The sequence below is a fragment of the Plodia interpunctella genome, chromosome 19, assembly GCF_027563975.2.
Source record: "Plodia interpunctella isolate USDA-ARS_2022_Savannah chromosome 19, ilPloInte3.2, whole genome shotgun sequence".
Classification (NCBI taxonomy): Eukaryota; Metazoa; Arthropoda; class Insecta; order Lepidoptera; family Pyralidae; genus Plodia; species Plodia interpunctella.
In genome coordinates this window covers 8,838,211-8,851,025 of record NC_071312.1, presented here as the reverse complement: position 1 = coordinate 8,851,025, position 12,815 = coordinate 8,838,211, and the positions used below count along the sequence as shown (strand labels likewise).

Here is a 12,815-nt window from a genome sequence, read left to right as displayed (position 1 = left end):
TCAAACATACGAACTCACAAAGTCACAAACTCACAAACGCTTACGTCTTTATAATAATAGTATAGATTAGGGGCTAACTTGGCTTCCCTCGAGTAAAATCATAATATATCGTACCTGAACCTTTCTCAGAAACACATGATCTATTGGTGAAAACCATACTAAAATCCGGCCGGTACTTTTAAGTTTATCGCATTTATACAGACAGACAGCCATACATGTTTTAGAACAAAAAGTCTGTGAGATGATAAAATTGTAATGGCTTTTAGTACCTAGTCTAGCGTTCGGTTGAAGATTACGCATAGTTTTCAACAAACCCAATATGAACTGTTCCTGAAAGTTTATTGCAAGTGAACTCGAAGTGTCGAAGTTATTGAAGATATCGCCAAGGGACGTGGACGTGACGCGAACCGAATTCAATTGTCGATCACGAGACCTTGTTATAGTTCGAGATCTGTGAATGCGTTGTTATATGTTAGTCCTTCACCAGATCTAGGTATAATGAGATTAATAAGCGACAAGAATTTGAATAATGATTTTTAGATGTTCTAAAATTCTTTATTTTTCTACATTTGATGCAATACATTTATTGACATTATGGTCTCTAGCTGTGACTACTGCCGACTTTTAATATGCATTTTGTATGTGATATGATAGAATTGGAGTAATTAGGTACATGTTCTTCCAATTTTGGTCTTCGTCATAAAATCATCGCTCTTCGTGACCTAATGCTGAATTTAAACCCGGCAAATAATGGAGCCCGTTCCTCAAAAATGTTTTATTTGGTAGCCTTTAAAATATATATTTTTTTAATGTATTTTGAAGTAAATTGTCGTTTGGTAATATACATTCATTTATTTAATGTTATAGGTATTTTCAGATTTTCAGTAGACACAATTATAATTCAGTAGACATAAATAAGTAAAGTTCAGTAGACATAACTAAGTCCTAAGAAAAAGATGAGCTTTTTCGTAGTTAAATCGATAAAACTGGTGGTATAATTACAAAGGTACACGGTGTTCCTAAAGTTATAGATCCACCATACCACCAACACCAACGTAATCCATTATCGATAATAATCACGACTAAACAGTAAACAATAGAAGAAACTCACTCATGTGTTTGCTAAATTACAAATTTCCATCAATAATATATTTTTCTTAAACTAACGGGAATGTGTTCGAAGCAGTAAATAGACAGCAATTACCAAATGAGGTCTAATGGAGCCATCAGACAGCGCTAATGAGAACGACTGATGTCTAATGAAGCGTCCTTGATTACAGAATCTAGGAGATTAATTTATTTTTCCGCAATTATATAGTACACCTGGTCAAGATTCTGATGTCTTGCCTTAACGATGACATTTCATTTCCTATTAAGCTATTTAATGGGGATTTAATTGACTTTTCTTGCATAATTCTAATTAGCCAATACGTTTCATATTCTAAAACTTTTTCTAAAGTTAGTTTGCAATTTTATGCATTGAGGTATAAATAAATATAGAAAACCAATAGGATCTCGATATGTCGCGTATCAATATACTATAGTAATACATTATAATATTTGCATGGAATTACTTAAATGCAATGAATAATTTCATTAAAAAAATCAAATCTCTTTCTTTCTCTGATCTGTGGTATACACCTTCTCTGGCAAAACTGCTTGATATACTCAAATCATTTTAGCATCAAACATTTAGTCAGTTACATACAGTTTAAGTATTTTATATAAAAATATTTCATACAACTTTTTGACCAAGTAATGTTTATCTTGAGTGGATTTTCTCATTAGCTCTATAAAAACCACTATTGATATTTTAATTAAAAGTTATCCCGCCTCTTTTTGGTCATGCAAAAACATTTAGCATTAAAATAGTGCTACAAGACCTTATAGGACCAAGACAATGAGGATTCCGCTTTCCGAAAGCCGATTAAGGTCAGTTATTGCAGACGGCATATTTGGCATTGTTGACGTTTATTCCGAGTCTATTTTGGTTTTATGTCGTTCTAGTTTGACTTCATTCTAAAATGTAGTTCAATATATAGATCCCATCGGGTCTATTTAACGAATGAGAATATGAGTTCTACGTGTTTCATGTTACGGTTTTATATTGTTTATTTATTAATTTGACGATCTCGGTAGCGCAGTGGTATAGTCCCCGGGTTCGATCCCCGATCGGGCCATGATGGAAAATGATATTTTTCTGATTGGCCCGGGTCTTGGATGTTTATCTATATAAGTATTTCTTATAAAAAATAGTATCGTTGAGTTAGTATCCCATAACACAAGTCTCTAACTTACTTTGGGGCTAGCTCAATTTGTCCTAATATATTTATATATTTATTATTTAAACTATACCAACCCTTTAGTAACAATTAAATACTTTCATACAATACCTAATTTATTACTATCTAGTATCTATAGTACTAGTATCATTAAGTTAGTATCTTATAATACAAGTCGCGAACTTTGGTTGGGGCTAGATCAATCTGTGTGCTTTGTCCCTATATATTAATTTATTTTAATTTAGTGAAGAAAATATATAACAATTTAATAAAAAAAATTGTAAGTAGGTTATTAATTTTGTACTTTTCTTAACATTTGTTGTCTACTCATTCGCACTCACTCTTCACTCGTTTAGGTTCAGCTACACATACTCGAATATTTTTTTCTAGTACAGCGTACTTCTTCTCTTGTCTGCATGTTCCTAGTCTTATAGGGGGATGTGTTGCCGCGAAGCCTGGGATCAGAGTAAAATAATCTTGAAATTTTAAAGATTCAGCTGTTATTTTACAATCGGCCGGCTGCCTCACGCCAATCCCCGTTGAGAATGCTATTGTTATCTAACAGTAATTTATGCTATGTATAACTTTGTAGCTCTATAAGACATCCATGTATGAATATAAAGTAGTTCATATCTATGGTTGTATGCCACGTCTCTAATCTGATAATATTTCAAATTTCATTCTCAGCTACACTATCATGTCCAATTTCCTTAGCCACGTATAAAGGTTGGCTTACTTCCAGATTCCGCGACCGGAGCCTCAAGCGAGATAAGTCAGCGTCCAGGAGTTCCGACCTGAACAGCAGCCCCAACTCGGCGGGGTCGCACTCGCACGACGGGGACCAAGACGACGATGACGACAGCCTGGATATTAAGACTAAGAAGTAAGTAGCAGATGCAGAGTTGCTTATCCATGTATTTAGAAAATGATCATTTGGAATCAACTTAGATTTCAATCCGTTCCGGGCTGTTGCGCGGCGATGTCTGAACGTAAATAATAAACCTGAAAATGTTGAAGATTCGGTTGTAATTTTACAACCGGTCGCGTACTTGGTGTCATGTTGCCTGACAGCTGATAAGGCTATGCGTCTCTTTTTAAGTACCATAGCCTCGTACGATGTCCACGGGACGACATGTAGTGGTATTCTTCCAGAGCGGAACCTGACGCCACTCAGCCAATCAGCAATCAAATTTCAACAGCAGTTCTTACAATGGTTTACAATGGTTACACGCTCAGTGTGAAGATAGGCGGATTGATCTGAAGGTCAATGGGCTGGAGATCATAGAGGAATTATTGAGATAAAACTAGATGTCCTTCGTCGAAAACGTTCTTCTAACAATGCAAGAGTTATCTGTGATCTCATGAAAATATTTCAATTATTATCAATCCGTTGCTGGTTCTGCTCTCGTTACTGAAAATTCAATTTTGTGATATCCAGGAACAACATTCAGAGATGGTACTCATTTAGGACGAGTGGTCTAAACGGGGGACCTAAAGCGAACAACACGTTGCAGGCTGTAACCAACCAGAAGGACCCTGAAGCTTACAGTAAGTAGAAAGTAAAAGTAGATCTGAAATAATGTGTCGCTCAATTTACTACGCAAATAAAGATATCATAAACTACAGCGGTGTCAAATTTTCTGATACATAGGTATATAAACTTTATCGAGAATATGTATAGTATACATTTCTCCTTAATTAATAAATTGGAGTGTAGCTTTTCTCACCGCGTTATTTTTTACTTATGTGTCAGGAGTACCTAGAAACAATTTAAAACTATTTTCGTTTCACAAGTGGGCGTCTCAACCGCTGGACACCACTGCTTCAAACATTAATTATATATTATTTAAATAATAAATACCTAGTTCTATTAATTAACGATACTTTTTTAAACTCCTCCAATAGTGTCAAGACCAATGGCCTCATTATCATGCGGTCAGCTACACATCCTAAGGAAACTGGCGTTACTTCGACTAACGGCGTGCATGGAGAGGTACTGCCCGTCACACAAGTCGGGCTGGAACTGGGAACTCCCCAAACTCATTAGGAAGATCAAGACGCCAGATTATAAAGGTATGGATGGATTACACACTGGTACACCTAAGAGAGTGATGAGTAGGAATTGTGGAAACAAGTGAGATTTGTCAAGTGGCAAATGTTTATATTCAGTCGCTCACTGCCTACCCCCGTATTAAACTGGAGAAATAATATGTGTATATTCAAGAATGAGATAAAGATTTACAATATTTAGGAGCTGGGTGGCTAATGTACATAGATCTCCGACTGAATCAGCAGAAACACAATATCACATATATATATATATATATATATATATATATATATATATATAAATTATAATGATATATTTTTTCAGATAAAACCGTATTCGGAGTTCCGCTCACGGTGTCGCTTCAGAGGACTGGTCATTCTCTGCCAAAACCTATACAAAGTGCTTTAAATTGGTTAAAAGGAACTGCGTTAGATCAGGTAAGAACGAGAAGTTATATTGCGTTATAAATTGATTGACTCACATGAATACCAGGCGATGAATGTGGCCTCGGACAAAAAGTAGTATAAAAACTATATAGCTGGTTAACTGGAAGAGATCACTTTACGTGATAAGTCCGCCATTTTGTTAAGTATGTACTTTTGACATGAGTTCTTTGCTCAGTTTTATCTTACCTACAAAAAGATACTTAATCTTTGGTTTCTTCATTATGTTATCTTGGCATCTCACACATTTAGATTTACACCATCCACAGATGGGTATATTCCGAAAAGCCGGAGTAAAATCGCGAATCGCGAAGCTGCGTCAGACAGTGGAAGCGGCGGGCGCAGCGACGGCCGCGTTCGCGGCGGAGAACATCAGCACGTGCGCGCCCGCGCAGTCCAGCCTCACATTCGAGGGCTGCCAGGCGCACGACGTGGCGGACATGGTCAAGCAGTACTTCAGGGAGCTGCCGGACGCGTTGCTCACCAACAAGCTTAGTGAGACCTTCATCGCGATATTCCAACGTGAGTATTACGTTTTGGTTCCCTTGTGATGGCAAGTCTTGGCAGTTTAGTCTTGCAAGCTAGATTTACACCATACGAACGGATGCCGACTGGATTCTGGCGGTTTACCAGAGCCTTGTTATGGTCAGGTTTTTGGAGGATAATTTCATATTTATGGACTTTATTGTGAGATGAGAACGAACCCATGTTCTACAATCTCGTAGTAAATCGCAAGTAAAAAAATAGTAGTTTCTTGATAACAATCAGCATTATTATTGATCTTTTGGGCCTGTTTTACCGCTTACTAATAAAGTATTTGATAGCCGATCTATTCAGACTTATCTAGTAGTTTGTTATCTATCAAATTACAATAATATATTTTAACAAGTCCTTAGTAGGTATATTAATGTATAGATTGACAAATTTCCCTTTATCCATTTTTATAGATGTTCCTGAGCCACTGCGACCAGACGCAGTGCAGTGTGCGTTGTTATTGCTGCCTGAAGAACATTTAGAAGCTTTGCACTCCCTTCTTATATTCTTGGCTGAGGTATGTAATAAATCTGTATTGACTCATCACAAATACCGGTCAGAACTTACTCTATAGATAAACCTAAAAGGCACAGATCAAGTACTCCGTGCCCCGTTATAACGAAGCAGCACGTTTCGGAACACAACAGAGGACGACAGAACGTTGCAATGGGACCGGGCTCTAAAAGCAATATTTATGGCTTCATTTACATAGATATAGGGTGAGTATTTGACGTTGCCTTTGACGTATACACCCCTGACGTGACCTACTTTGCGTTTTTCTGCGCAAGTTAAAGTTAACATCAAAATTGACTGGTGCAACCCACTCATAATCTTTTTCATCCAGGTGGCGGAACACTCGACAGTGAACCAGATGACGGCCTCCAACCTGGCCGTGTGTCTCGCGCCGACGCTGCTCCGGCTGCACCACGCGCCCCCGCAGACTGGCAGCACCAAGGAAGGCAACTCGAATAGGTATTAATCATGTCATTCATACTAATATAAAATGTTGATTTCACTTTGTTTCACTTTTAAATGTTTGTTGACAGTTTTCGTTTGAAGTTCCTCCTCGGTAAGATTGATTTAAGGCTTCAATACTTTACGTGGCTACTAATTACGTAGCTTTACCAGTAGATGCACATTTATTATAAACTAGGCATTCTAGGCTTGTTAGTTCTACTGTGAGTCGACTGCAGCGACATCTGGCCACAGTGTTTCGATTCATCTGTGCAGCTTATCACGTTGCGCTTAGTCTGTGTGTGGTGTAGTGATACATGGTCGATATCGTCATAACACCATCTGGCACTTCAACAAATCGTCAAGCATACAACCACTACTACCCATAGCTAGCTAGTTTCGGCTACTAGCTGCTTATGAAATTGAGTGTATTAATAAGAAGATGTATTTACCTGTGGGATACCTAATGTCTCTAAATAAATTAAAATTGCCCTTCCAGAATGGTGATAGAGAGCGTGGCCGACCAGCGCCAGATCAGCGAGAGCCGCGCGGCGCACGCGTGCCTGCTGCTGCTCATACAGAAACACCAGCAGCTGTTCCTGGCGCCCGCCGACATGCTGGCCAGGTGCAAGTTCAACTACTTCGAGGAGAGTGTTCCGGTAAGTGAAAATGTTCACAAAGTCCATCAATAAGTGATATTTGACTTTGGTTACATATAAAAATGTTAAAATGAGAAGACAAGAGTTAATTTATCAAAAATTTATACCAATTTTCCAGGTGGCGTTAGAAGAATTAGGAGGAGATTTCAATCAAGACTGGAAAGGCTTTCAGCAAGCTTGCATAAAAGCTCTATTAAAAGAAGCCAAAGAAAAGTAAGTTTTCTGTTCAAAAAGTTCATTCTTCTTATACATTAATTAAACAAATATACATATTATGTAGACCATTCAATACCATGGTTTTCCGAATTCTATGTATGTGTCTAACTTTTTTCATGCTTTTTAGAGTCTGTGGCCGGTCGGGGAAAAGGTGAGACATCGATGTTAGAGCGTTATCATGATGTCATCGATGTAGACTTTACTGAGGGCTTAGTGTTTTTACAATTCATATTTCACTGTAGTCTTTTCGCAGTGAGAAGAAGCTAACCAATCACATTGCGGTGTGGTTGTCGTCGCGTCACAATTCCGCACTATGATTGGTTAATTCTGTCTCACTGCGAGAGGTCTCGATAGTGAAATGTGCATTGCAAACACACACTAATCCATCAGAGCTGTTCTTTACTGGAAGAAGTCGTCATTAAAACATGATAATATTTTCAAACATGAAAATTAAATACAAATCTTAAGTTTGCTTTAAATCAAGTGAAAAGTGATTATATAGGTATATAAACTGATTTCACAAAATTAATGAGTACGCTGTTCTATGCAGAAAGTTAACTCTCTGAAGATGTTAATTTTAATGTTAATTAAAATTGACATTTTAATTTTATTCTTACTTATATATTGAACGTTAAGTGTTAATAAATTCAAGCATTTTATTAACCAACTTTTCTCAGCAGGTTTAGATAACAAGTAGTCATACTAGAGCAGGTATTCAAAGAAATCCAATAGCAAATAAATTCGCAAATAACTTGTTGGATCTAGTCTATCATTACTCATCCAGAACTGAACAGATCAGTAACCAAATCATCTACCAAGTTGTCTCACACTCCATTCATCCGTAGCGACACGTGGCCATTTAAGTGTATTTTTATGACTCACATTAGCGTGTCAACTAGACTAGTCGAGAGCGTTTACTTATTTATTCAATCTGATGCTGGATATTGAGGCAGCGCGTAGATAGAGAAAACTGTAGACATCGTGATGAAATGGTTTTTTTTTTCTTTCAAAATCAAAATAAAAATCAAATCATTTATTCAGAAATTAGGCCTTCACAAGCACTTTTTCACGTCATATTCTAAATTAAATGTTTACCAAAGCTACAAACTACTAGCATTTCGGAACGACCACTGCTGAGAAGAAATGTCGAAAGAAACTCATTCAACAGTGTTGGTCCCTATTATTATGCCAGAAGGGCTTACCATTTTTTAAATATGAATTTATATATTTTTTTTATCAGTAATATAACAATGTAAGTACAAAATAAAGTATGTTTCTTTAAATGCGTACATCAAAAATGTACTAGGAGTTATGTGATAGAGCGCTAATATATTTTTCGATATGAATGTAATCAAATTAATACTGTAAACTCGCTCCTCGACTCGCCTTTACAACGCGACTAATGTGAAGTTTGTTAAAGTTTTATGTATTTTCTAAATTTCATTCTTATTATTATAAATAAATAAGTATTATGAATAAATTGAATTTAAATTGATTTTCGAAAATTTCATGTGTAGGTGGCATGTACTTCAGACAATATTGTTTTTTTTAATCGTTTGGTAAAATGCTTAAGGTTTTTTGGTTTTACTAAATTTATTTATTTCTAAAATATGACTAAAACGATAAAATAATGATGAGTCCTTTTTTTAATGAATCCATTGAAGTAGCTCATTTTAAGGAGTAATTGAATGGAAATCGAAAATTAGTCCAATGTGTTTTTTAGCGATTTTGGATAATAGTGAATGATACAATAGAAAATTCAAAGCTTACAAAGTAACCGACTCACCGCCATCTTCCAGGAGCCGGGGCTGGATGTCGGTGTCGGGCGCGGCCGCGCACGTGGAGCTCTGCTGCAAGAAGGTCGGCGACGGCCACCCCTTGCGGCTGTGGAGGGCCACCACCGACGTGGAGGCCCCACCGCAGGAGGTCATGCAAAGGTAGGACTCACAGAACTCATTGGTGCTTCACGCTTCTTCTTGTTCCTAGCGTGTCGGCTAAATTTAGGAAATAATATGACGGATTAATGCTGTATCTGCGACGTCATCTCACTGATACAGTATGCGGTGTCGCTCGTGCTTCTTGTACTCGGCGAGTCGACTCGACATGCTCTCATGCATGATCCACCTTGACGCTTAAAGTCTTCCGTCAATCTGGATTGAACCTGCATTTTGCATGTGGTTACCGCCTTAGAATTATACCAAGGAATATTAAATCTTTGGCAGCTAATTGGCAGTAGCCAGTAACATCGACCTTTCATTGAAAAAATATATTTAATTCCAGAATACTCCGCGAAAGACATATTTGGGACGACTCGTTGATGAAGTGGCGGGTGGTGGAGAAACTGGGAACCAACGCCGAGGTTTTCCAGTACATCACAGCGTCCAGCATCAACTTGACGCCGAGGGATTACTGCGTATTAAGGTAACGAGGTTTTTAAAATGTCCATAACATTTTATTTGAGAAAGGCGTTCGATTTTTAATTTGATTCATTTTGGAATGATCTTATAATCGCACATATTCTCCTTTTTGTGTACTTCGAATAGAGATTTTATTATATTACTCTACTTTATGTATACTTAGTATACATTTCAAATTTTCGGAGAGTCACATCTTTTCAACAGTTCCATAGACTTCAATTCAACTTAAGAAAATCATAAGAAAATACATAGGTACGTTTCTAATCCTTCGAACCGGATAACAACAAAATGGCATATTTCAATCAGATTTTTGGCCAAATCAAATAATTAGAACAAATTAGACAAAATCGATATTAATGTACAAAAACATTCCGAGTGTAGTAGGTGCTCCATTGTTGAAGCTATGCGACAGTAGGTATTAATGTTTTTACAATTAATTCCACAGTAATCGGTCTACAATATATATATGTCCAGGTCGTGGCAGCAAGGCGGCGGCGGCGGCGGCGGCGGCTGGTGCGCGATCGCGGAGACGTCGGTGGCGCACGCGAGCGCGCAGGCGGCGCCGGCCGCGCGCGGGGTCGTGCTCGCCAGCCGCTACCTCGCGCAGCCCGCCGGCAAGGGCCGCAGCCGGCTCGTGCACCTCGCCAGGGTGGACACCATGTAAGTATCTCTCTCTCTCTCTCTCATTTTTACAGCGTCTGATACTCGTAGTCCAGGGCTTGCTTTCCTAATTTTTCTCGGTCTTCGTCATGTTTGTTATCCAACGATTGGAACCCATAACTTCTTGAGTTCGCACCTTCTGCCAGGACAAGGCGGAAGCGGCATAGTCGGGTCGGACATTTGTTGTTGATTCAATAATAAATGGTGGCAGCGGTGGGATATTTTTAAATTAAGGCAATTGAAATGTATTTTTTTAGTTTGTAATTGACTTGGTTTCCAGGGGCCGCACTCCAGAGTGGTACAACAAGTGCTACGGACACATCTGCGCGCTCTATCTCGCTCGCATTCGGGCCTCCTTCAAACACAATACCGAGGGTCCCGAGTCGAACGTATGATCCAAGCATTCCACTTAAGCTATATCCACATTGGATGTGGTTTAAGTCTTATAATTTTAATATAGCCTTTTATGTAAAGGCATTTTTAAGTAATGTTATTGCCAACCTAAATGCGACCCTGTTAGATCGTGTATCTTTGTCTCTTTGTTCACTAATGGACAGACAACACTATATTATTTAGATTAGTGGTTGGCAATCAAGTTACATATTGATATTTTATAGAAATAAAGATATTATATTCCATTGATATTTCAAAATGTGCCCAAATGTCTCGTGTAAAAATATATTTATGGAGATATTTTGATATTATATAATTGCATAATAATTACTTTATTAGATTACGAGCACTACCTACCTCCAAGATTCAAGGTTATTCAACCCTTATCCCTAGGGACCTACCAAAAAGCCTGACTGCATTGTAATGTTAAGATATTAGTTTACTGATATATATTTTATATAAATGATTAAATTTACATTTCCCCTGTGGTGCGTTGTGTATATAATAATATTACATTATATTTAAGTGTCGAAGAAAGTGTTATCTCAGAGCAAATTTTATGTAATCTCATGTATCACAAGTCAGCTATAATCAGTTTTACCATGCCCTATGTAAAGTTATCGTTACATATCACTAGTCATATTATAATTTAATAAATAACATTGGTATAAGTGTTATATAATTAACTGTACCTGTCCTGTGTTCAGGAATGTAGTATTAATATTGATATTTTAAATGCGTATATTCAGAAAAATGTACATATTTCAAAGTATGATGTGTTGTATGTTGTGTATGACATTTGTGTAAAGGTGTGACTGTAAATATTTTTGATAGTGTTACATAACCATCACAATTTTGATCGTATTTTTAAATAATCTTGAAGCAATGTCTCGCCGTGTGAAGTGAATTTTAGATATTTATTTTTATTTGAAATACAGAACTTCTAAGACTTTCAATATTTATTTTGGAAAATTCAATACAATAAATATATAATGTAGATTCGATGTGGTATTAAATAAAATATTTTAATTTATATAGTGACTGCATTTATTTACAAGATTTAAGTCTGTACTTCTCACGGCTAATTTATATTTTCCTGTATCTGGGAAACATTTTTAAACCAAATAATATCGAAAATGATGATCATTTTGTAAATAAATAATATAATAATTTACTTCGTAATTTCAAGTTGTTGTTAGTTACCTACGATATCACAAATTATGGTGCAGATTTTGGTTATACATAATATAAAATATGTTAATATGACATAAATTAAATGAGTCCAGATCATCCACACTTACATGACAAAAATATACAACATTGATATATTGTGTGTTAGTAGTTATGATAAAAATATATAAATACCCACTTTCTGAACACATATTTATCAGAAATAAGTGGTGTTCGTTTGCCGCCCTAGGAAAAGTTGTAGGTAATATCATTAGGTATATAACTTATGAGCAATTTCATCCATAATAATTATAGATCTGATTCTTTATAAGTATAGTGCAGGATATATATTTATACCTATAGGACAGGACAATGTTATCACCTGGACTCATGCTGAAAAATAAAATTATTATTGTGAACCAATCAGTGGGCATTCCATATAAAATATTAATTTATTCTTTTCAGAATTTCACAAAAGTATTTATTTTGCCAATAATATCATGAACAAGTATATTAAGGTCTAATAGAAATAAATGTATGTGCAATGATTGAGACTTTATAATTTCACAGCTTTTATTAAAACTCGGTACATTTTTTATTTTAATAATATTTTAACAACAGTAGTAGATTAAAAGTTGCCAGTATTTTATTTATTTAAGATATTCCATTTTGAAGTAGCAATAAATTATTTTTCTATTCAACAAATGTCGTCAATCAATCATTTCTTATAATCAACCGTACAACAAACCAAATGATTATAAACTAAATAGTATAATTATAAATTACCAATGTGTATAATATATATTTCAGTATTTCGAAGTACGTAATTTAATATGTGTAAAAATAACAGTATGAATTAATACTCCACATATGTTATGTTGTAAAATAAATAATGCATTGTGATTTATTCTTTATGAAAATATATGGACCATTATAATGAAATTTTCTTTTATAATTTAAATGTTTACCTTAATACCTACCTTGATTAATAGTAAGTAGAGGAAGACCGAAGAAGAGTGGATGGAGTGCGTATCATA

The 12,815-nt window shown here is 36.1% G+C and overlaps 1 protein-coding gene across 6 annotated transcripts in view; it reads left to right on the top strand.

Annotated features, from left to right (window-relative positions):
- cv-c (crossveinless c) overlaps positions 1–12,720 on the top strand; it is a 230,146-nt gene extending 217,426 nt beyond the window's left edge. For 4 of the 6 annotated variants that reach the window (XM_053759986.1, XM_053759988.2, XM_053759989.2 and 1 more), the window contains 14 exons: positions 3,025–3,165; positions 3,721–3,830; positions 4,188–4,355; positions 4,657–4,769; positions 5,045–5,297; positions 5,723–5,826; positions 6,154–6,281; positions 6,763–6,922; positions 7,041–7,135; positions 7,266–7,289; positions 8,938–9,075; positions 9,419–9,559; positions 10,030–10,215; positions 10,496–12,720. In XM_053759986.1, the coding sequence (XP_053615961.1) occupies positions 3,025–3,165; positions 3,721–3,830; positions 4,188–4,355; positions 4,657–4,769; positions 5,045–5,297; positions 5,723–5,826; positions 6,154–6,281; positions 6,763–6,922; positions 7,041–7,135; positions 7,266–7,289; positions 8,938–9,075; positions 9,419–9,559; positions 10,030–10,215; positions 10,496–10,610 (1,876 nt within the window). In that variant the 3' untranslated portion in view covers positions 10,611–12,720. The remainder of the gene's footprint in view (positions 1–3,024; positions 3,166–3,720; positions 3,831–4,187; positions 4,356–4,656; positions 4,770–5,044; positions 5,298–5,722; positions 5,827–6,153; positions 6,282–6,762; positions 6,923–7,040; positions 7,136–7,265; positions 7,290–8,937; positions 9,076–9,418; positions 9,560–10,029; positions 10,216–10,495) is intronic. The other 2 variants (XM_053759987.1, XM_053759990.2) reach the window with 1 other exon arrangement.
- The last annotated feature ends 95 nt before the right edge of the window (positions 12,721–12,815 follow it).